The sequence below is a fragment of the Telmatherina bonti genome (genome assembly GCF_933228915.1).
Source record: "Telmatherina bonti genome assembly, chromosome: 13".
NCBI classification, from domain to species: Eukaryota; Metazoa; Chordata; class Actinopteri; order Atheriniformes; family Telmatherinidae; genus Telmatherina; species Telmatherina bonti.
In genome coordinates, this window is record NC_136611.1 from 6,483,975 (window position 1) to 6,509,913 (window position 25,939).

Consider the following 25,939-nt stretch of genomic DNA (forward strand, 5'->3'; position numbering starts at 1 on the left):
TTTTGCTGGAAACTGAAGTCTAGCTGCTTCCTTCTGTTTCCAGCTACGCTACGCTACTGGTCTGATGGATCAATTTTCTGTCAGTTCTGTATCTGATGATCAAATACTGATATCAATACTGCAATACGACACTAGATATAAAGGATTTCATTAATTGTTGCAACATCATAAGACTTAAACATTTGCCTTAAATTCCACTCAACATGCTAAATTCTCTGAGAAATAATCTTTTAGTTAAATTTATTCTCTAAAAAGCTTTTCAACACAAAGTTTTCACCAAAATACTGAAACTTTTAAAGTGATTATTTTTGGTCTAAAGTGTTAGACATGATGGATTCTGTGAGAATTCCCCTGAAAGCATAAAAAGAAAACCACACCTGCATGGATGCTTAAAATACTGACTAACTCATCCAGTTTATCTGTTTTAGCTTTAAAATGGAGCTTAAAAGAACAGTTTCTATGCTTTTTGACGCCTGAGATGATCCAAACTGTCTTTTTTTTTTTTTTTTTAAATGTTTTTACTTTCAGAGCCACATGGCAGCTAAACTTACTGGTGAACACACTGAACCAGTAAAGGCAGCAGTTCAGTTTGGACTCCGCTAACTGAGCTCGTAAAAAATCTTCCACCGCGTTTCAAAAGTGCTTTTTTTTCCTCAATGCCTTTCATGTCTCATCATCATCATCATCATCATCATCTTCTTGATGAGGGCTCATGTTGGCGTTGAAGCGTACTGGTGGAGTAACTGGGAGTAGCAGGAAGTGCACACCGTCTGTGGGAGGATAGAAGAAGGCAGCGGCAGCTCGTTGGAGGCGCAGCCCTCGCAGAAAACGCCGCTGCAGTTCTTGCACTGTCTCTGGAAAGGAAAGAAATATATCATCTGATTGATAAAACCTTGTTATAAATGGATGTTTTGGCGCTCTGGGGTTCAGGTTGACTCTGCAGAGTCCTGGGAATAAAACTACACTAAACACCACACAAGAAGCTGGTCCAGCCTCGCAGCAGGTTTTAGCTTTCATCACTCTTCAAATAACAATAATTTCCACCTGATCGTTACAGAAGTTCAGAGAGTCGGAGGTTTAAACTCCGCAGCGGTTTTTACCTACTATTTATTTAGTTTGTTTTGTTGTTTTAATTCCGTATTCCTTGCATGACCTCTTGGTTTTTTTGTGTTATTTATTTGCATTTGAACTGTTTTATTCTGTTTTTATTTTGGCCGATTGTGTCCAGCATTTTGTTTCAACTCTGGCTGTTTTAAAGGGTGTTTCATAAAGTTATAAAGAGTTGAGCGTCAGTCCAAGATGGACAAAATATAAAAACAAAAAGGTGAATGCTGACTTAATGCTGACTGACTCGCAGGCTTTGGAGCAGCTAAAGTCATGCTGTTCATGAAAAGGACGCCTAAAAACCGTCAGGAGGAGGAGGAACCTCAGAACTGCATCCCTGCTTGTTGCTGACATTTAAAGATCCAGACCCAGACCCGAACACGTCCCACCCTGCTGTGGACGAAGTTTCTCATGAAATAAACCGGCTTCATTGCACGTAAAAGCACAGACGTCCCCCTGAAGGGATCCCCACCCCGTCTCAGACGGAGCTTCTCGTGGAGGATGGACCGACCAGACGAATCTCGCTTCTTGTGTCGAGACAGGCTGTTAAATCAGGTGTGTTGGAGCAGGAAACATGGACATCCTGCAGGACAGCAGCCCATAGACATCCCTGTCCTACTGGGTAGAGACCCAACACCAGGGCCGCCGTGCTGCTGGTTTTACTGGTTTACCCGACTCAAACCAGACGGATGCAACAGCTTGTTGTCAAGTTCTGCATGTTAATGTGAATCAGGTGTGTGTGCAGAGAAACACACAGGTACCAGAGGAATTACCCATCTTTTCTGATCAGGAACAACGCTGTGACCCACAATTATTGACTGGTTTGAAATAATATTCAAAATATTTAAAATGGAGAAATGAACATACTCGTTAAGAACTCAGATAATTTCTACTTCATTTGGAATAAATGGATTCATTTTATATCAGGAATGACTTTAGATAACTCCAGGTTAATTCAACTGTTCATTTTTTTATTATATATTTATTATATACACTTATATACATAAGAATATGTTCTGCATCGTGCGCTGTATTATGTGGATGGATGTATTTGTGTATACCTCTATAATACTTTTCCAGGTGACAGACAGCATGACTGTAAGCCCCCTGTTCTTTAAGTGTATTATTACTGTTGCTGTTTTCCTTTTTTTTTTGGTGGTTTGTTTACTTTATTATTATTACTATTATTATTTTCTTTTTACAAAACTGAAGAGAAGGAATTTTTTACCTGAAATGCCACTCTTCCTAATAAAAATGTTAATTACAAAAAGGAACAACGCTACATGTACGTACATATTCACACGAGTCTGGCTGAGGTGAGGAAATCCGACCTGCCTGCAGTCCAGACGGGGCGTCCAGAACGTGGAAAAACAATAAATACATGCGATAAATGATGCTCCAAACTGTTGAAACTACGGATCATCCTAGACTTGAACTTTTCCAAACAGGTCTCCTGAAGTTGTGAACGTTGGTGGAAGAAACGACGACCCTCAGAAGGATCTAAAATCTCCCGTTGCAACATGATATTTTTGTTTGTAACATAAACATGAGCCATCATACAGGGTTGAGGTTTTTTCTGTCCCTCCGTGCTGATTTCATTTCCCAGCGGCCATTTGGATCCGCCCCAGTTTGTACCTTTGCTTTCCGGAGAGACTCGTCCTGTTTGCACAGTGAACACATGGTAGGCGGGCTGGACTCCACCTGGGACTCTTCCTGAAGCGCAGACATGAAAAAATCTTATTAGTTAACATCTCAGGATCCATTTCTGAGTCAGATCGGAGCTTTAAAGTCTCACCTGCTGGTCTCCAGCTTGTGACAGCGACCTTCAGGACAGTGAGACGAGACACATGATCAGTTTTCCCTCCATTACTGTAAAATCAGAGTCTGACCTGTGGACTCACAAGCTGGAGCTCAGACTGGTTTTGTCCTCCTGTCCACTCTGGAACTGGTCATTCCCCCTTTTGATGGACGGCGATTCGCGGAGACTCTGTTCAGAGAAGCAAACATCACGTTAAAAGATGAAGCCAAGGGTTCTGCCTGAAGCTTCGGCTGCATCTTTCTTTCCTAAAACAGGAGAAATACCTTCGGCGGGCTCTCCGGGAGCTTCTTCTCCCTCCGAGCAGAGCTGGACTGTCTGGATGCAGCAGCCAGATGCTGCTCGGCCTTTCGCTCACGCTCCCGTCTCAGCTCCTGCTCCAGAATACACCTGAAACAGACGGCAGGATGGCCGAGGATCAACGAACGGATCGTTTTATGTCGACAGTTACGATGATTTGCTTCGCTTTCAGAAGAAAAAAAAAAAGAAAGCCTTGAATGAATAAAGATCACCTGGAAAAATCATCAACAAGCATTTTTCACTTTAATTTTCATCATTTTCTGCCCAGTAGATTAAAACTAAGTATATGTGACAGATTTCTGCTCAGGTGTCGAGCTTTTTTTTTCTGGTTTAAAAAAAAACAAAAAAAAACAACCTTGTTTTTCTGAAACAAGGAAATTTTGCACCAAAAATTTTCCCAAATGAGATTTACCAAAAAAAAAAAAAAAGTTCAGTTTTTTCAGTTTCAATTTTTTCATTTACAAGATCTGTTTTGTCTGAAATGACATTATAAAAATATCTTTAATTAAAAGGTACAATTTTACATTAAATAAATGATAAATTTATTTTCCCAGTTAAGATTTCTCTGAGCTTTTATTCCATTCTGACAAGTTTATAAAAAAACAATTTGCTTGTTTTATGTGTTTTTTTTTAACATAAAAAAGTCCTTTTGTTTTCCTGAAGTAAAGCCCATTACTTCTCCGGCATTTAGACACTAAACAGGATGTCTTATTAAACATTTACTGATTTCACTCTTTTTTCTTTCTTACTTGGGTTTTATTGCATTTTTACTGTTTTTTTCTGTGTTTTTACCAGTTGTCTCCTTAGTATTTTCTATTAAACCAAAGATAGTTTTTATTGATATCATTAGGATGCATACTTTTAATTTGATGTTAATGCTGTTCAGCACTTTGGTCATCGCAGGTTGTGTTAGATGAGCGACATTAATAAAAGTTGAAATGAACTGAACATTCTTCCAACTTCTGCAACCATTTTTTCCTGCAGGAAGCAAAGGCAGAGTTTCTTTATCGCCTGCAGAACAGAGCTTTCAGCATCACGCTGGTCGTCCATTATCGTGGAACTTTAAAGTACCTCAGAAAAGAATTTCTTTTAGTTTAAATAAAAAAAAAACAAAACAAAACAAAAAAACCACATTTCAAAGTCTTAAAAAAAAAAAAAAAAAAATCACATGTAATTTTATTATTTGTTGTGGTATTTCAGATAAATCTGGCTTTATTTATTTTCCGTGCCTCTAACTGGCTTCAGTTGAAGGCAGGCTTCACCCCGCAGAAACTTTTATAAGATCTGTTTTTTTTCTAAAGACTTTCTAAAAGTTTCCCATTTCTCAATGAAGAAACCAAACAAACAAACAAACAAAATAACCTCAGAAACGATGACCATCGTAAAAACAAAACTGCTCTTCTCAAAAACCCCCCGAACACCAATGCCGCCTCCTTCACACACACACACACACACACACACACACACACACCAGATGAGCTAAAAGATGAATAAAGACAAATGTCTTTACTGAAGAGGAAATGAGACCCTTTGCAGTGTTTCTGTGATTTTCTGTTTTTCCAGTGGAAACAAACGCAGCATCCTGTAAAACCATCATAGGAAACATTCTCTCGTGACGACAGAGTTATGTGGGGTAGGATTAATATACACAAGTTTATCACATTCCTTCTCCTCTGATTTTCCTCTTTCAACCTTCTCTCTGGCTTTTAGATTCATTCAGAAAAACCCAGAACAATCTCCCTCTAAACATGTCAGAGTCGACACGTATTCCTCAGTGCAGGGTGATGCACGTGGCCTCATGTCTCTATACGATACATGGTCGTCTGTAATGATGAAGAAATGCACCGTAAGGAGGTTAAAAAGTCTGAAAATGAGGATTCAAAGAAGAATTTACTGTAAGAAACGTAAAAAAAACAAAACAATCACATTATCATCATTTTCTAGAACAAGTGTCGTACCTGTGTTTCCTCAGCTGCTCCAGCTCCACCTGCAGACTCTCAATTTTATCTCCAAACTCCTGTTTGAAGAGCCGGTTCGCCTCCGAAGCCAGATCCCGCTCCTTCTCGGCCTGTTTGCATCTGGTGTGGGGTGAGCGGGTTAAAAACAAACTTATGACAAAACAAAAACCTGATGAGGCCAAACAGGATCGGGAGAAAACGTCAAAATAAAAACTGAAGTTTGGAGAAAAATGTGAAAGAAAGGAAAGTCTAAAGACTGAACTTCAGCCAAAGAAGAGGAATCAGGCCATTTTGTTATTGTTTTATTAGCCTAATGATAACTACGGTTTACATCAACGTTATGTCCACGTACAGTTGGAAATTAGTCAAATCATTTTGCCCTTTCACGTCTTACTTCATCCTGCTTCTGTGCTGGCTCCCCACGCTCGCATGCAGACCCTCACATGACAACACGATATCAGCCCGTATTTTATTCTCAATCCGTTGGTCAAAAATATTCAAGAACAGTCTGTAAGAGGGGCTGAAATCTTTGGGATGGGGTTACAACAGGTCTGCTACCTCACAAATATACGAAATCTTTCAATCTTTCAGACGCCAAACCGTCTACTCGCCAAAAAAGGAAACAAAAGGCAGTAATGGGGGAAGTGTGAAGATCAAATCGAAGCGTAAACCTGATGTGGCGAGCACATCTGTCGGGTAACAGAGATGACGGGAAGCTAAAAGGATCAGTCCACACTAAAAGCTGAAGCTGCAGGACTCCTGCAGGAGCTGGGAAGATGGTTCTTATCATCGTCAACAACAAAGAGGGACTTTGTACGGAAAACAGAACATCCTAGTTTGGTTATGTCTATATTAGGCGGGGCTGAATGTCTACGGGTCTCTACTGCTGCAGCTGCAGCAGCTTCCCCGCCGAGGAGTTCAGGTTTCTGGCCTGCTTCACTAAATGTTTCTCACTGACGGAAACAAAACAGAGCGACAGATGATGAACAAAACAATGAGAATGAAAGTGGGAGGAGAAAAGAGCGACACCATGGTGAGAAGTTGGAGCAGGGAAACACTTCTGTGATGAAACGCCGCCGGCCGTGAAGAGGAAACTGGACTCACCTGGTCTCCAGTTGCTTTATGGTCCCTGACATCTGGTTTATTTTCTCCTCGAGGCGAGTGATGACTTCAGTCTTCTGTTTCGAGCTGGCGTCGGCGCTCTGAGGAAGACGAGGCAGTCAGACAAAGTCCTTCCTCAGCGGTAACTCACATCCAAAACCACATCAGGAGATTTTAGGAGAACTGGGATATGTGATTCACCTGCAAGGCCGGCGGGATTTCTAGACTTTATCCTTTTAAATCCAGGTGAAAAACATTTCTTTTTTCATGCACGACGTCTGATCTTGCTTTTAATCATCTTAATCTCATTTATTTTATGGTCATTTTTGCTATTTGTGCTGTTTTCTTCTCTATAAAACATCTGTAAAGCTTCTGATGTTTTTATGTAAAGCACTACAAATTGTTTTGTAGATGAACTGTGCTTTACAGACAAACTTTACGTACCAAACCTAAATAAACAACTAGCTATAGTTAGTACGGGTGTCCCAACATGCTTTTGTCCCCATTCCATCCTGATTTTTTGGGTGCCCATTCAATTTAAATTACGATTCAAACAAATCTTTGATATTGCTGATTTTTGTAGATTAAAAACAAAAACAAAAAAATGATAAAACTTCTTTTTGCTCGTAATTTTTCTTGATTTCCGTTAGTAGGAAACAACCCACTAGCCAGACCATCATTCTGCTGCTATGATGCACAATAAGACAATTAAAAAAATTAAAAAAAAACTATAGAAATTACAAAAAATTTATAGTGCATTCATTTTATTTATTTGAAGAAAAAAAAAAAAACGATTTTTTTAACAAAAAAACCCCAATTTTAAAACTGTGAAGAAAAAAATCCCGATTTCCGATTTTTCGATTCGATTTTTCCACCCCTAATAGTTAGTAACCCATCAGCTAAGTTTAGTTTCACCACAGATGATTTTCTCCTCATATTTGTCAAAGAAACAACTGAGAAGTTCAGTAGCAGCTTCTTTAGAAAGAAGCATCACAGATACGTGGATTTAACAAACAATCCCAGTGCATTAAATGGGTTTAACTGGTGGAAGCCAGCAGTGCTGGGCTGCATACTGGCTCATGTCTACAACTGGTCCAGACAGCCTCAGCAACATGTATGAAGGGGACCTTTTCCACTGCTGCACCGGTGGAGCGGTGAAAATGGACTTAAACATTTATGTTTATAGTTGTTGCCGTAGTGTCAAACAAGCTTCGCAGACATTAAACGCCGCGGTGAGGCGCCCGGACGGACGCCGCCTCACCTGCGATTTGTGGCTGAGCTGTTGGTTGATGGTGCGCAGGTCCTCCAGCTGTTGTCTGAGCTCCACCAGAGCGTCCTGCTTCTCACAGATGTCTTTCTCCAGCATCTTCATGGACAGCTCCATCTCCTGCTTCATCCCAATCTGCACCTCAAGCTCCTTCTCCACATCCTGCAAACACACACACACACACACACACACACACACACACACACACACACACACACACACACACACACACACACACACACACACACGTCAACTTTAGACAAGCTTCTCACAACCAATGTCTTTGTGCTTCCCATTTCTTTTCACATTAAACTAAATAAATTCACAAAGTACTGACTGCATGAGCAGCTGATTGGATTGGATGGTTTTTTCTGGGATAATAGTCATAAAACTATTATTTCACTGTAAAAATGGTCAATCTAACAGAGTTCTACAAGCTAATGTCAAGCTAAAAAGTCAATTAGAGAGTTATACATAAAAACCAGAATGTGTGAGATTATTAATGTTTGTCTTTTTTTTCTTACCTACTTACTAAAGTGAGTTTATTTATTTGCTTATCAAGTTAAATCCCCCCACAGAGACACTGTTAGAGTTCACGTTGGACCTTTCACACCCAGTTTTAGCTGTAAAAACCTATTTCTAGGCCTCCAGGTACCAACGAACAGACACTGCAGAAAGGAAATGTCTTAATACGAGAAAAAAAGACTAAACATGGTAGGATTTCCTGAAATAAGTCAAAATGCTCAGACTTTAGAGAGAAATATGTTAAAACAAGCGGTGAAACACAAGTCTGTTATTACGTATGAACAGCGTTGCCAACTTAGTCGCTATATCGAGCGAGTTTTTGGACATTTTCTGCTTGGTGGCACAGCCACATGCGGCCCAGAACCAACTTCTATGTGGCCCAATTTATGCAAAGAATAATGATATTTATAAAGAACCTTCTGGACTGATTACTATTTGTTTATTTTTTTGTCAGATTAGAGCGCCAAACCGATGTGTTTAATATGCAATGAGTGTGTGGCGTGTGTATAGATTGTAATGTGAGGAGGCGCCACATTGAGAAGTTTAGTTTGATATGATCTTTTTATCTGGAAAGTTATGAGAAAAATAGTTTTAACTGGAATTTTCATTATTTTATTTTGTGCATTTGCCCTTGTCTTGTGGGACTGAGTTTAAAATAGAAAAATTAATAAACTACTTATTTTTCTAAATGTAAATTTATTTTTTTTTATTTATTATTTGTTTATTTTTACAGCTTTAATTTTTCTCACTTTATTTACTGGTTCTGACCTTTTTTTTTTCTCTTTTTTTAAAAAAAAATCTGGCCCACCTGAATATCTAACTGAGTAGCCCTGCTCTAAATACTCACTAGGAGTGAGTGTGAGTCTGAGTGGTTTGTCTCTCTGTGACCTGTCCGGGGTGTAACTGCCTCTTGCCCAGTGATCACTGGTGATTAGTGGTTCAGAAAATGTCTGACTGGCTATTTCTGCTGTCACTGGAGACTGACATGAAAGCAGGTATCTTTGATTTATTTCCAACATGCCCCTCCCTCATGCAGAAGCCCTGAGAGGAGGCCCCGTGTTCACCCAGCTGCAGTCAGAGCAGGAAGTGATCGCCTCTGATCCGTGACCAGACTGAAAATTAAAAGATGGGCGGGGCCTCCGTGACGTCACCCGTAGGTTTCTGAAGAGCTGAATTGAAGCTCGGTGGGCGGTTCCTACCATCGACATCTTGGCAGAGGCATGTGTGTCGTCTCACCAGGAAAATACAAATATGGGCAAAGAGGGGGGCTGTGAGCATCATGGCGGATGATTGACATCGAGTGAACTCCAAGCTGCCTGTAGCTACAAGATAACCGAGCTAACCCGGAGATAACAGGAGCTAGCCAGCTAACGGAGGTAAGCGGGCTAAAGCTAAGTCATGTTGTTAACCAGGTAAAAACCGCGGTTGTTCTACGTTCTTCTTACTTGAAGCGGGAGATCGGGTCCCTGTCAATCAAAAGAACACGCCCCTAAATTAAATTACTTTTAAACAGGTGAGTTAGAAAAAAACATGTTTATTTCTGTTGTAAAGTTGGTCTTTTTAACATGGGAGTCTATGGGGATTTGCTCTGTTTTGCAGCCCCTAGTGGATGAAGGGGGAACTGCAGTTTTATGTACTTCTACATAGGCTTCACTTTTAACCGCCGGAGGCTCCGTCCATCTTTCATATACAGTCTATGGTTTCAAAACTGTACAAACAACCTCAGAACCAGCCTGTTAAAGACGCACTACAGCACTGTTGCTGTTTTCTCAGTCACATGACCCCTATTGACGGCTAACTGGGCATCCATTTTGCATCTCTCCAGCCAGTAAAATAATCTCTTGTTCTGGTCCCTTCCCTCTGAATCATCCACAGTTAAAACTTTCTAAACAGCCAGTGTTTATGTCAGTCTGCTAGCGTGCAAAGCAACAGGAAAACTCATAAAAGATGTCACCGTGTCATCAAACGAGTCTAGGAAGTTACGTAAGGTGTCTTTAGTGAAGTTTCTTTTTACATTTTGAGAGAAAAGATCTTAAAACAAGAGTGGAACGACTGGAGACGCTACGATGCAGGTGGTGTTAGTGGTTTAGGTGGGACAGCAGGTTGTCCAGTAACTCCGGGTCCTGGTTCATCCTGGCGTTCCACAAGCCTCCATACAGACCTCGTTTTAAGACCTTCTCTCTCAGGACAAAGAAACAACACTAAAAAGAGGCAGTTTTAGTTTTTATTTCCTTGGTACTCATGTTAAAGCAGCAGTGTGAGCAGCAGGAGTGTGAGCCGAGTGTCCAGAAGCCACAACTCACCAACCGAAGCTGAGTTTCCTCTTTGAGCTGCTTGCGAGATTCACTGAGTGCCTGGCCGTCTGTGGCTGAATCACTTCGTGTCGCCTGAAGGAAGACAGGATCACTCTGTAATGTGTGTCGGACAGATGTTTAACAGAACATTGTTTTCTCAGCTGCCTTTATGTTTATTTAAGCCTTATTTAGTCAGGCAGCTTCAACCCGTTAAGCATAGAATAGAATAATAGAATAAACTTTATTGTCATTGCAACAAGTACAAGAAAATTTAGAGTGTCATTTCAGTTGATGCCTGATTTATTAAATAAAACATCATATAAAAAGATAAAGATAAATAAAATACACAAACAAAGCAGCAGTGTAGCGTCTGCTGCCGCAGCTCAATCATCTATGATTGGCAGTATTAAAAAGATGACTGTCGGGTAAAAACTGTTCTGACATGAAAAAAGTGACGTCTTCACACATCTTATAATCCCAGAACCATAATCTCAGATGTTCGTCAAATTCATGCTATAAGTAGGTAACAAAAGATCCCATTTAAAGTCACCTTTCTGGACTCCAGCTGGTACGAGCTCTCTTCCTTTACTCTCTCCACATCTTCTTGTAAAGTAATGATCCGGTTGTTTGCAACTGCGAGCTGCAGAAACCAAACATTTCCCAACATGAGTAACAGGAAGGAGAGGAAGTCGCTGCAAGGTGAAGGACAAGCACTTTAAGTCACCTCTTCTGTCAGCTTGGTGTTGGACTTTTCCAGGGCGTCCACCTTGGCCTGGAGGTTATTAACCGAGGCGCTGTGAGCGGAAAAAGCAGGGAAGTGAATCGTGAAGATCAGCGAGGAGGAAATGATGTGAGACGATCGGTGGGACGAACCTTAAATGTCTGTTCAGCTCTTCCACGTAGTTCTTCTGATCGAGTATCGCTGTGATCTGGCCGTCGCTGGAAGAACACACAAAAACCAATCAAAACCGGTTCGTGTCAAAGTTTCACACAAACGGAGCTGCAACATGAGCCAGAATGGGGACTGGGATTAATGGTTGCTTTAAGTTTAAGGATTAATTCAAAACAATGCAGACTGTAACAGAAGATAAAAACAGATTATTAAAGATTCATTTAATATTTAATGATAAAAAAATCATTTAAACCCAACAAGCTCTGCAAGTCCTGGTCCAGCACATCATCTGCTAAGATCAGGGCAGCTGCTCCACCATTGTGCTGCCATTAAGCAGCGTCTCACTGGTCGTGCTGGTGCGCCAAACTTTTTCATTTTTCCAGTTTTTACAGCAAAGCTCAGCAGCTCATTTTATGGAACAATTTACCAGTGTCAATCAGATCCATCACTTCTCAGCAAGGCTATATAGCAAGCTATATGTGTGTGTATATGTATGTGTATATATATATATATATATATATATATATATGTATGTGTGGCTATATTGCAAGGGCAGCTATATTCAGCTACTTACAAACAACTTGCTCTTGCTTCTGATATTGTTTTATTCTTCTAAACAATTTTACTTTGGGTTCTGCTGTAGAATGGCCCATCAGGATTGTTAGTTAAATGTGTAAGTCCATGGATATACTGTACTTTTCTGGTAAATGTATTTTATTTGTCTTGTACCGAGGGTTTATAGGGGCGATTAGAGAGCTTTTGTCCAGTGTTTATGTCTAAGTAAGGACTGGATTGTTATCTGTATCTGTCTGTCTGTGTTGAGGAAAACGAGATGTATCATCTCAAGGGGCTATCCTCTCAATAAATTTCAAATCCACACTTTTGATCACATAGTCATTGTGTTGTGATCAAGACATTGACGGTATGTCACATGCATGATACAAGCGCACAGAAAACACACCGAACAGCTGGAATTCAGACAAACGTTTCCAGAAAGATGAACATGGACGGTCCAGATAGTAGTAGTCAGAGTATTTTTCCTGCTCCGGTGTTGGTGGAGAACATCATGTTCATCACGGGGAAGCACTCAGAGGAACCATCAGTGGGTTTAAATGGATCCAGCGGTTTTATTAACATCAACGTACTATATTCTGGAGCTGCTGAATATCTTCGTGTATTTATAACCTGTAAGCTGCCGCTGTACGTCTGACCACGGCCAGACGGAGAGCTACCGAGGTCAAAACATATCCAGCTTTTCTGCGTTGACTTGCTCAGACACGAGAGAAAACTCTTAAATTAGTGATGATAAGGGAGAACAACCAGGTTATGGTGAAATTTCTCCATATTCCATTTTTTACAATTAGGGCCGTGACAACATGCTTTTGTCCCGATTCGATTCGATTCCGATTTCTTTGGGTGCCGATTCGATTTAAATTGCAATTCTCACAATTCTCATTGATGATTTTTGTAGATTAAACACAAAATAAATGTAAAAAAAACAACAACAACTTTTTTACTCGTTATTTTCCTTGATTTCAATGAGGAAAAAACAACAAAGTATCCAGACCACCATTCTGCTGCTATTAAGCCCAAGAAGACAAGTTAAAAGATCAATAAAAACAATCAAAATTACAAAAAGTTTATGGATTATTTTTATTTACTTGAAAAGAAAATGGATTTTTAAACAAAAAATTGATTTTAAAATTGTGAAGCAAAAAAAAATCCAGATTTTTGATTTTTCGATTCGATTTTCCCGGCCCTATTTACAGTCGTTTCCCGTTTCAGTGATTCTCGTCTGTGTTGTTCTTTGCCGTACGATGCTCTTTGTTTTAAACCAACGACGGCGTCCAGCTGTGGATCAGAGGGGAAAACTTTAAACGGTCTTTTAGCCGCAACACGCGAAGCAAAATTCCAAGATCCTGACTCCTGTAGTTGGCAACAAACTGGCGAACCAAACAAGCGGCGGCCTGAACTCGCCACAGTAGATGACGTCATGACGCAGCACTAACTCGGCTCTTTGGGTCCAAACCAGAACCGGTTCTTTGGAAGTTGATCCAGCTTAGCCGTGGCTCTGGCACCAGCACCAAACAGCAGACTTAAAAGACAAACTAATGGCTGAACCTACGTTATTGTTCAGGTTACAGAATCTTTTTGGGTATTTTGCTGCACTAGAAGCCCTAAAACTTGTGGTTTGGGTCTTAAACACAGGTTAAATAAGAAACAAAGCCAAAAAAAAACACAGATATGAGATCAGAAAAGAGTCCTCACCCCTCTGCACTCTTGCTGTGGTGTCCCCCATCTTTGAGGTACATTGAGAAATCAATCACGCCAACCTGCAGAGGTGATGCCATTACGGCAGGATAATGATCACAAACAGAAGCCGAAGTACCAGAGAAGAGAAAGAACTGTCTGACAGGAGGAATCTTTTTACTGCCAGTCACTTCCAGACCCGACAAACTTACAAATGAGGAGATTTCTGAGCAGAAATGTGGCTGAAAAAAGCCCTGTTTGATCAAGTAGAAGTGAGAGTGAAACCTGCGAGTCCAGGTCTTCTCCCTTCATGCACAGATTGGCATCGATGACGTTCAGCCCAACAAGCAGCCCGGCAATGACGGCGCCCTCCTCCTCCATCATCAACGCGTTGGGCTCGTAGAATTCGCTGCAGAAGCGACAGAAGACAGTCGTGATCCTGAAAAACACCTTTAATGTCACCCTGGATGCCAGGTGCTTTCAGGAAACGCACCTGAGCAGGTCTTTTCTGTTGATGATGGTCTTCATGTAGTCGGAGAGCTTCTTCTGCATCAGGGCCAGGCGTAACCAGGCGCGTCCTCTTCCCAGAGGAGTCCTGCCATCCAACACAAGATAGCCCACACATCAGCTACAATATGGCCCATGAGGCCTAAAAATATAACCCGGGTTTTCCATCTGGCCAACCAAACTGTAAAAAAAAAACAACTAAAAATAAAATTAAATAAGTTAATTACAAAAATAAATGAGGATAAAATGAATCAAAATGAAAATTAAACAAATAATAAAATTTAAATCCTAAATTCAATGAATAATAAAAGACTAAAACAAACGAATAAACTAAAAAAATAGAATTTAAATAATAAATTAGAACAAAATGAATCAAATGAAAAAATTAAGAACAAAAAAATGAAGTTTTAATCCTTAATTCAAATAATAAAAAAAAATAAAATAAATAAACTTAAATAAAATTCAATGAATAAATTAGAACAAAAAAAAATCAAATTGAAAAATTAAGAACAAAAAATAGAATGTAAATCGTAAATTCAATTAAAGAATAAAAGAAAAAAAACTAAAAATGAAATTCAATAAATAACGTAGAATATAACAAATCAAGTTAAAAAAATTAAGAACAAAGAAAATAAAATAGAAATTCTAAATTTAATCAATAATAAAAGACTAAATAAACCAATACAAAAGTACCAGCACCATGTTGCAGTTTCTCTTCTGGCTAACACACAAACTCAGCGTGAACAACTGCTACGCTGGCTCTACTGGATACACATTAAGCGATAAATCAGGATTTTCATGCATATTTTTTCCGCTTTGAAGGTTTTTTTCTCACTCCATAGCTGCATTTATACAACTTTATACTCTACTCAGTGTCCATTAATTCAAGCAGCCAAACATATTTATCTCCACAACCTTTTTATTTATGTGGAATCATAAAGATTATATTGTTTTTAAAGGAAAGATGTGTTATGAACAGTTAGGAACATCAACCTCCTCTAAGCTGGGCAGGAATGGAGCTGCTGTCACATGTTTGTTGTATGACTATTAGATTTTATTTTGGCTTTAAACAGCTGACATTTGGACTTGTCAAAACTGATGAGTAAATCTCACGCTGTGTAAATGTCCGTCTCCCTAAGGTGCCCGGGTGGCAGCGGGACTTTTAGCTTTCATTTACACTTTACAGATGCAATTCTGCCATTTAATTACTATGAAAAATGATTTGCTTTTTAACATTTATGAAGTGTGTTACATCGAGATGCATCAGTTAAACGGTGAATCGGCGTTCCCTTAAAGAATATGAATTATGAAAACTGGACTCACTTGAGGCCAGGCAGGTCTTTTACACTGGCAGTGATTTCTCCTGCTTCAGGCGTCAGCTTCTCCACCAGCTCCAACGCTCCCCAGAAGGACTTGTTCTGCCCCAGGAAGGTCTTCTTAGCTGATGATCGACAAGGTTTCTTTATCAGTTTTTATTTGTGGAAATCAGCTTAGTTTCCTTCCCGTCTGAATCGGATTTGTTGGTTTATCCGTGACGAATACTTTAGAAAAGCAGCTGATGGATTTTACGCTCATTAAGAGGTGAAATAAAATGATCAGGACCGTATATTTAATATCAAATCATTCCAGGCTGAAATCACATAAAAACAGCAGTTTTAACAGGGTAAAATTTCCTGCACACACTTTTTAATCCGTGCTTCAGACAGTGCTCCATCACGACGAAGAACTGCTGGAGGGGTGCGTAGTCGGAGTCGAGTGTACGTCCGAGGTTGAGCGCCGACTCGATCAGACCCTTGATGCTCAGTTTGGCCATGTTCATCAAGTTGAGCCTTTCGATTGCAATCGGATCCTTGGGATCTAGAAGAGGGGAGGAAAGGTAGAGTGTAAGCCTCGTTATTCTCAAACTTTCCATTTCATATCATCACACTATGATATAAACACGGTCAGGTCATGAAAATGGAGTCATTTCTTCACTGAAATCTTGAGTCCAGGTTGCCATTTGTGCCAAAATTTGAAGAAATTCTCTGAAAACTTTCCTCATATAAGGTGTTGCTGTGATAATGGGGAAAGCCTAATGCCTCTAGCTAAAGCCATGCATGGTGCAGGTGCAGAAATAAAGGTGTTTTATAGCATTTATGATGACAAGAGTCGCATTCTGACAGCAGGAATCTGAAAGATGCAGTGTTGCAAGTATTATTTAAAAAACAAAACATTTTTCTGATCAGGTAGTGTATATAAAGTATATAACACAAATTAAGAAAAACAAGCTAAAAGCAAAAGTTCATCCCTCTGAAAATTGCTTTAACAGTAAAACTTTACTTTTACCTGGTTTAACAGAGAAAATAATGCAAAGCTGATAAATTCATCAGTTAATTCAAGGTTTGATCCGTTAAAACATATCTGTGGTTAATTTATTATTTATAACAGCACTTAACACCAGCAGGCTTTTAGTGGAGCTCCACCATGACATGCTGCCATTATTTATATTACTAATGGGTTTATACTTTGCTTTCATGTTGTTTACTTCGGAATAAAACGCAAAAAAATTTAAAACACTTAATAAAAGTCATCTTGAGATGGCAATAATTAGTTCCATTAAGGCTGCTGATAACTGGTTAAAAAATAAAAACATTGATGTGAAACATGATTTTTGTTTCCTTTTGGTTCTTTATTGTTCTGATAGACTTGTAAAGATTTTCTTATTGAATATAAACCTCCCAGCTCTTCATTAAAATAATCTGCGACTAAAGCAACCATCAGTGAAACGTTTCTAATCTGCAGAACTTTTTCACATTGATGCCAAAACTCGTGTCTGATCTGAACAGGAAAGCTTTCCTCACCACACCAACCTGCAACCTTCAAAATAAAAGCTTTATTCACTATAGTTAAACTGGAATATATTTATATTTCCTTCCTTGTTGTGTTGAGCAACATGTAGTGACACCAACTGAATATCTGCTGGCTGGTTGAAAATAGTCCAAATACAAGTAAAGTAATACAAAAAGATCAAAGTAGAAAAAAATAAACGAGAGAATTAATTGAATATAATAAACAAAAAATAACAATGTAAATTAAATATGATTGAAATAGTATAAAAATGACTAAATTTTTAGAAAAAGGTAGGAAAAAGTAACAAGATATAACTATAATATTTTAATTTTAATCAAATAAAAACATAATAAAGTATGTTTGTATGTTAATTGTAGGCTAATGCAGGGATCTCCAAGTCAGGTCCTCGAGGGTCGTGTTCTGCAGATTTTACATGTTTGCCTCCTGCAACACACCTGATGAGAATAAAAATGATCTCCACAGTTTATTGTCAAGTTGTGAAGAAGTCTGTAAATGAGACGTTCATGTGAATCAGGTGTGTTGCTGCAGGAATGCATCCAATACGTTGGCGGACCGGGTTTGGATCCCTGGGCGACTGTATGAACAGATCAACAGATGAACTGTCGAATCTGTGCACGTGAAATACTTCCACAAAAACACAGACATTTTCCCACATATTTCTGCACAAATAAGACACAATTTTCACTTCTAAAGAGAATTTCTAACCTCAAACTGTTTAATGAGCTCAAGTAAAGAGCAACATGAGTTATTTATACTGTTATTATTTACTGTTATTCATACACACTGTTTATATATACTGTTATTTGTACCTACTGTTATTTGTACATACAGTTATTCATACACACTGTTATTCATACATACTGTCATTTATACACAGTTACTTATTCATACTGTTACTTGTACCTACTGTTATTGATAAATACTGTTATTTATACATACTGTTATTTATAAATACATTTACTTATACACTGTTACTTATACACATAGTTATTTGTACGCATCGTTATTCATACCTACTGTTATTTGTACTTACTGTTATTTATACAAAATGACAAAACTAAAAATGAGATGATTACCTCAGAAGAGAGAAAAGATGCCTAAATTCAGCATTAATGTCATTTTTAGTCCTGCCTGTTGAACAGATTTTCTGGCAGAAAATGTGTAATTATTTATATCACTGTTCTGCTGTAAAATCCTAAATTTAACTTTAAATGTGAAATGTTTTAAATGCATTAATGAGGTTTGTTTCGTTAGTGCATGCAGTGTTGAAAGTTACCATGGTAACTTGTTACCATGTGTAACAGAGTAACCCGGCAATGATGCGCTCAGAAAGTGACGCAACAGTGTGATGATTTACGCCGAAGATTGCACGTGTGAAGTTTTTACAAAACTCAACATCAGCTTTAATTCAGCAACAGCTAATGATTGATAGACAAAGCTGTCTTCAGGATGATTCCAGCCGTTTTAAAGAAGGAAACAAGTTTACACAAAGAGAAAGTGCCAGAAATCAGCTGAGGAGGCTTGTTGTTTGGCTGCATTGGAGAGAAAGTGAAAGGACACTCCCCGCTGAAATGCTTGTTGAAACATCAAACCGTGAACATAAACAGGAAGGGGTGGGAGACCTTAAGAGGGACAGGAGAAACATCTCCATCATCTGGTCGATAATCAGCAGACATGAAAGTGGTTCCAGTGTTGTTTCTAAATGACTAGGAAAAAAAAAGTTTCTTCAGGAAGATCCCAAGTCTGACCTGGATCAGGAGACGGATGAAAATGTGCGTTTAGTTCCACTTCCAATCATTAAATTTCCACCTATCAACACAACTGTGAAGCTAATAAAGTCTCTGAACAGAAGCAGCACTTCCTGGTTGCTTTGCTGCCAATCCCTGCCTCATCTACAAGCGGCGTCATCCTGCTGTGCAACTCTCAGGAACATTCATGATGACACAGCTCCCGCAGGATGTGCCATCCCAGGTCACGGTGGGAAGCTCGTAGCATCGCCACGCCCTGAGAGACGCCACCAACCTCCACAGCTGAAACGGCTCGGCTTTACCTTCATGCACCGGCTCCGGGTCCGGCGTGAGCGAGATGTCGTTGAGCTCGCGCAGGCAGAGCCACTCGCCATCCACGGAAACGCGAAAGTTGCAGAGATAGATGGTCTCCCGGGCAGCCTGGGTGATCTTGTCTGTGGTGGGAGTCGGGGTTTCGCTCTGAGGCGTCAGATCAGACATGATGACTCAGCTTTTGTCGGGCAAAAAGGAAAAATCAACCCTACCAAGAGATGGGGGAGAGGAAAAAAAAGAAAAGGAAAGGAGAAAAAGGCGTCGCAGCTTTTGTTCTGGGAGCTGAAAAATACAAAGAGGATGGGGACGACCCACAGCAGCTGGTGTTGGAGAACGGGGCTGCTTTTTCTTCCTCTTATGTCTGCATCCTCTCCTCTTCCTGGATGCAACAGAGAAATGCACTGCTGTCTGAAGAGCAGCCTTCCCCTCACCTCCTCCTCCTCCTCTTCTTCAGCCTCTTGTTATCCCTTTTGTATCAACGAGGGGTTTAAAAGGCAGCAGAGCGAGGTGGTGGAAATCACAGCCCTCCTCCGGTCAGCTTAGCCCCGGTTTGCTGTGGCTGGGGGGGTCTGCCTTGTGCACCGCAGTCAATGCACTGGGTGGGTGTTGACCAAGATGGCTGCCAGTAGTGCTGGGCACAGCAACACACGGTCACGTGAGCAGTCGGTGGTGCATGCGTAAGTAAAAGAGGGAACGAGGGAGGTGGGGGGGGGGTCCCCAGAGTAACCAACCAATGCTAATGATGCAGCAGAGGACTCAGCTGTCTGTCATGCATCAACAGCATCCCTCTGAGCTGAAACAGAAGCCTGTTGTCTGACAATGCAATTACTGGGATGGATGCAGCGGGGAGAAGGCGTGATGAGGCGAAAAGTCCAGGAGAGGTGATATCAGCTCAAATCTCATCATTTTAAAAGTGATAAATGTGGAAGAAATGAGAAAATACTTTTTTTTTTTTTTTTTTTTAGGAGAAAACAGCTGAAATAAAGATTTCACTCAACTGCAATTTTTTTTATGATGAGACACAAATAAATCCTGAATATAAACAAAGTACCAATTGCTTCTTGTTAAAAGAAACTGTGTAAAAAGAAGGGGAAGAATTTATTTGATAGAATGAAAAATATTCTTTCTATCTGCTTAAATTGCTTCAAAGAAGCTCTTTCATATAAAAGAAAAACTTTAGTCGATGAGGCTTCGCGCTGCTGATCTAGGCTGCAAAGCTACTAGGGTGGATATGCTTTTGTCCAGATTCGATTCGATTTTTTGGGTGCCAATTTGATTTAAATTGCAATTCTCACAATTCTTCCATATTGCTGATTTTTGTAGATTAAAAACAAAAACAATGTATGAAACTTTTTTTTTGCACGCCATTTTTCTTCATGTCAATGAGGAAAAAACAACCCAGTAGCCAGACCATCATTCTGCTGCTATAATACCCAAGAAGACAAGTAAAAAGATCAGTAAAAACAATAGAAATCACACAAATTTTATAGTGCATCAATAATTTTTTTTTTTTTTTTTTTAAATCAATTTTAAAATTGTGAAGGAAAAAAATCCTGATTTCAGATTTTTCGATTAGATTTTCCCACCCCTAAAAGCTACCAGGAAAAAACCTTCAATTTTAATATTAAGAGAGCGATTTCTATTAACTAACTTTTTTTTCCTGTCTGTAAAGCGTCTTGAGATGGCATTGCTGTGATTTGACCCTATATAAATAAAGATGAATTGAATTGAATTAACTATGAACGTGGCGTGGATGTTGGTCTGAGGATGTCAGACACGGAGAATTTACACACAACCATCTTTAGGTTTGCAGAGAAAAGATCAAATATCCAGTGAGCAGCAGTTGTCTTGTTGGTGTCAGAGGTCAGACTGGTTGGAGATGACTGAAAGGCAACAGAAACTCAAATAAGCACTCAATCTAATCAAGATCTGCAGAACATCATCTCTGAACACACAACACGTCCAGCCTGGAAGCAGATGGTCTCCAGCAGCAGAAGACCACACCAGCTTCCCTTCTGTCAGTAAGAACAGGAAACTGAGGCTACAATTCACACAGACTCACCAGAACTGGACACTAAAACACCATAAGCTGCCTGAGTCCTGCTGCTGACCATGTCCATCCCTTTCTGAGCACAGTGTAGCATCTTCTGATGGAAACTTCCAGCAGGATGATGCACCATGTCACAAAGCTCACATCATCTCCACCATGACGATGAGTTCACTGTCCTCCACCAGATCTACATCCAGCAGAGCATCATCATGATGTGCAGCAACTGTGTGATGCTTCATGTCAACATGGAGAAAATCTCTGAGGAACGTTTCCAGCATCAAGAATTAAAGCAGTTCTGGAGGTAAAAGAGGGTCCAACCCAGTACTAGTGAGGTGGACCTAATAAAGTGGCCAGATAAAATTAATCATCTTTATATGATCAATGCCTGACAAGTAACAACATTGGAAACATTTTATATATTACTGACAACAGATCACCAATTACATATTCATTTTCATAACGCAGAGTTTTTGCTTAATTTATTTCATGTATGGGGGAATGTGTCTTCTTTTTTTTTTTTTTTTTTTTAAGTCATTTACCTCTTATTATTGATTAAAGATGAAAAATATTTTATATATTTATATCTATATCATGTAAAGCACTTTCAGCTGCTTTTGTAAAATGATGTTTTATAAATAAAGTTTTATTTGATTTAAAAACAAAAGGAAAACAAATGTACTGAAGGTTTAATTTACAATTACATGACAGATTTTAAGGAGGTAGCAGCAACATCATGCACAAATTAAACAATTAACCATGAAAGAGGGAGGTTATATAAAAGGTGCAAATGTTTTATTCTTCATAAAAGTTTCCAATTAGATGAATGATCATGTGACCAGTCCGAGATTTATTTAATTTCAGCGTGATGCTTTGAGCCTAATTTCAAAAGTTTATAACTTTAGTGACTATAACTTAATCAATGAGAAATGGATAGTGAATGCACATGAGTGATTGTGTGGAGAACATTTATCAACTCACAAAAGTGAGCTTTGTGTAAATACAGCGTTACAAGTTGAGTAACAGGGACTTCTGGGTCCTGCTTGCTAACAACACGACCAAGGCCGGATTATCCAATGGGCATTATGGGCACGGGTCCAGGGGCCCACACCCATTGGGGGCCCATGTAGGGCATATATCAGCAGTTTAGACATGAAACAAAATGCATATAAAAGCCAGATAGTAACACCACAGTGTCTAGTGTATTGCTGCTGGGACAACTGGCTGAGAGATGTTAGAAATGTCGTTTCACATTGTTTTATTCACAATTTTCACAATCAGTGTGTTTACATGGGAGTTTTAATCCCTGTTTGATTCTGAATAAAAGTTAATTCCACTTTAAACTGATGAAAAACGACCATGTAAACATTTAATTCCTAATGCTAATTTCTAGTCAGAATTAAACTTAATTCCGATGTAAGTGTCTGGTTTATTCGCATTTTAGTTCCTAACTATTTAATCCCTCTGTCATGTAAGCCTTCATTCCCCTCTAAATTAATTCCGGTCGTTCTGAGCATGCTCGTTACCTTGTCCTGTCCTGATGACGCGCGTTGTTTTTCTTCTTGTCTTCGGTGGTCTATCTTTCTTCTCCTTCTCAGTTGCTGCAAAAAGTGAAGTAGTATGCTCGTGTTGAGCTGCTACTTCAAAATTGTAAGAAATATAGCGGCGAAACTGGTACTTATGTTGTTTTTACAAGTAACAACCATAGACTGTATATAAGAGATGGACGGAGCCTCCGTGACGTCACCCGTAGGTTTCTGAAGAGTTGAATTGAAGCTTGGTGGGCGATTCCTACCATCGCCATCTTGGCAGCTACGAAGCTAGAACCTACAGCTACAGCTTAGAAGCTAACCCTGTAGCTAAGAGCTCACAGAGCTAACCAGCTAACGAAGGTAAGCGGGCTAAAGCTAAATCACGCGGTTAACCAGCTAAAAACTGCAGTTGTTCTATGTTCGTCTTACTTGAAGCAGAAGATTGGGTACCTGTCAATCAAAAGGACACGCCCCTAAATATGCAGAACTTTGAGATTAAATTACTTTTAAACGGGTGAGTTAGAAAAAAAGTCACTCCCCCCACAGTTGTCATGAAGATAAACCTGACCTATTAAAAAAAAAATGGATTTTTGAACCAGGCTGTAAACATGTTTATTTCTGCTGTGAAGTTGGTCTTTTTAACATGGGAGTCTATGGGGATTTGCTCTGTTTTGGAGCCCCTAGTGGATGATTGGGGAACTGCAGTTTTATGCACTTCCGCATCGGCTTCACTTTTTTACCGCCGAAGGCTCCATCCATCATTCATATACGGTCTATGGTTACGATTGAAAAGACGAGAAGCAGGGAGCGATCTTTGTTCATTTCTGGTATACGTCAAACGTCACGTGCACCCTCTGTCCAATCAAAAACCTTCCCAACCCACCACTCTAAAGAGGAATTAAGTGAGGACGTGTTTTATGTAATCGTTTATTCGGAGTTTATTGCGAATAAGCTAATTCTTAGTTATTTAATTCCGAATTAAAAAAACACCATGTAACCATACCCATTGTTATGGTGTGGAAGGGGGCCCCTGGAACACTCTGGGCCCAGGGGCCTCTGCACTTTTAATCCGGCCCTGAACACAACACACAGTTATGATACCAAGGCCAAGAGTTAGCTTCAGAACAACTTTAACTGACATTTTAGAGCTTATTATGTTAACCTTGTTGGAAAAAAATAGATTAGAGGATGAGATTTCTCCAAAGCTGATATTTCCTACTTTTACCATCTTGAGTGATTGGTGGGAGGAACTTGTCTGTTTAGGGAAGTTAGTTAACAAACAGCAACGCAAAACTATGGAAAATCATGTTATTCTGAGATTGAAAAAGCTCACATTTGCTTTTGGAAGTTTGTAAACACTTACTTCTTGTCCTCGACTCGATTCTTTCAATCCTGAAGTCATACTGTCGAAGCGGGGTGGCTGACAGCGAAGTAGCCTTTCCAAAAGAGCTTAAAGCCTCCTTGAAGTAAATCACAGAGGTCGGGGAGAGAGTGTCATCTGGGCTGTCAACGTGTCCGTTTTCATCTGAGGAGTTTTGTCTCTCTGAACTTTCTGAAACCCCTGAAGATGACTGTGGTGGCACATCTCCAGGCTCTGCCATTCTTCCTCTGGTCAGACCTGCTTCATGTGATCCGCAGGTCGGCTGTCAGTCAGCGGGCAGATAGCCAGGTGCAGATAGCCATGCGCCGCTGTGGTTAGCTAAATAATCAGTCAGCAAATTCCAAGATTTCCTCAGTGAGTACTCCCCCTTTCCGACCTGTTTTCTACAACCTCCTCCAGTCCCGGAAATAGCAGGGTATTAGCATTTTGGTCAATGCTGTTGCTAACTTCGCGAGAGTTTACGCGGTCCAGCGAGCCTTTACATGGTCAGAGATAGTAAACAGGGTAGATGTGACGCTAGTACAAAATGCACGAATCGCCACTGTCTTCCCATGGTTCATTGCGGCACCAGTCTAGTGTTGAGAGCACTGGGACATCTTTCTGTTTACAGTCTCTGGACTGGACGTAATCTGTGTCACGAATTCTTTAGTTTCACTTGTTTTGCCTCATAATGATGACTCAAGAAATTAATATTTAAATAAATATGCTTTAACATTAAAGGTGCAGTATGTAACAAAAAAAATCTGCATATGGTTAAAAACTGTGTTTTTATTGGTATCTTATTTCTTTATTAAATAAGTATTATTGTTTCATTTATTAATGAGAAATTCAAATAGACTCGCTCACTGTGGGTCCATATCATGGACCGTACATGAAAGATGGAAAAGTGAAGCCTATACAAAAATTAATTTTAGGTTTAATAGGTCAGGTTTACCTTCATGACTACTGTGGGAGGAGTGAATTTTTTTCTTTAAAAGTTTCCGTTAAAAGTAATTTAATCTCGAAGTTCGGCAAATTTAGGGGCGGGTCCTTTTGATTGACAGGTACCCAATCTCCTGCTTCAAGTCAGAAGAACGCAGAACAACCGCAGTTTTTAGCCGGTTAACAACGTGACCTAGCTTTAGCCCGCTTACCTCTGTTAGCTGGTTAGCTCCTGTTATCTCCGGGTTAGCTCGGTTAGCTCTTAGCTACAGAAAGCTCGGAGTTCGCTCGATGTCAATCCTCCACCATGACGATCACAGCCCCCCTCTCAGCTCCACCTCTTTGTCCATATTTGTATTTTCCGGGTAAGACGACATGCATGCCCCTGCCAAGATGGTGATGGTAGGAACCGCCCACCGAGCTTCAATTCAGCTCTTCAAAAACCTACGGGTGATGTCACGGAGGCTCCGTCCATCTTTTTATATACAGTCTATGGGTGTTTCTCAATTCAGGGTCTGCACACTTCCAAGTGCGCAGACTGCGGAGGCAACGAAGTGTTCTACGTGGTCTGCACACACCGAAGTGCGCTTATTGCCAGTAAAATGAGACGGCCTATCTAGTGGACGAGAATTACCCATAGTGCTCCAGTCCTCCGTTGCCTGGCAACTACATATGACAAGTTTATCTAAACATAAACATATGTATACATATAATTTTTTTCTTTTTTTTTTTAAATCCTTTGTTTTCACTCCAGATGTTTTCTGTTCCTCTCAGTCAGACTTCTGCACCTGTTGACAGGTATTTTGTCCCACTGTTCATCAGTAAAATGCTCTAATTTGTCCAGGACTGATTTGTGTTTTTTTCTTTTTTTTTCTTTAACTCAATTAAATGAGAAAACAGTGTCTTATATCAACATGAGGCAGTGTCTTATATCAACTGGATCATAATTTAGCACATTTTTAATTATTATCCATTATTTCAGTCTCCAGTTATCTGAGTGACTAATAAATTCAGCATTTTCTTGAATGAAAGCTGATGAAGACATCTGAGGACGACTGGAATGAAATTCATTTGTGGTAATTGGACACAAATACGTGTGTTTACACAAAAATAAATACATAAACAGTCTCGCTG

At 39.7% G+C, this 25,939-nt stretch overlaps 1 protein-coding gene across 2 annotated transcripts; it reads right to left on the minus strand.

The window, feature by feature from the left end:
* Positions 1-493: 493 nt before the first annotated feature.
* On the minus strand, positions 494-24,307 carry rufy3 (RUN and FYVE domain containing 3). Of its 2 annotated transcripts, XM_079251954.1 has the most exons (19): positions 23,867-24,307; positions 22,498-22,572; positions 15,698-15,871; positions 15,338-15,455; positions 14,001-14,102; positions 13,793-13,916; positions 13,526-13,590; positions 11,239-11,304; positions 11,090-11,159; positions 10,916-11,005; positions 10,375-10,458; positions 7,541-7,708; positions 6,283-6,380; positions 5,179-5,298; positions 3,187-3,310; positions 3,006-3,091; positions 2,900-2,927; positions 2,740-2,817; positions 494-854 (listed from the first exon to the last, which is right to left on the minus strand). In XM_079251954.1, exons 1-19 carry the CDS (start codon positions 24,102-24,104, stop codon positions 711-713), a joined length of 2,052 nt encoding a protein of 683 aa, XP_079108080.1. In that variant the 5' UTR covers positions 24,105-24,307; the 3' UTR covers positions 494-710. The 2 variants fall into 2 exon arrangements, with proteins under 2 accessions (XP_079108080.1, XP_079108081.1); XM_079251955.1 differs by lacking the exon at positions 22,498-22,572.
* Positions 24,308-25,939: the final 1,632 nt, after the last annotated feature.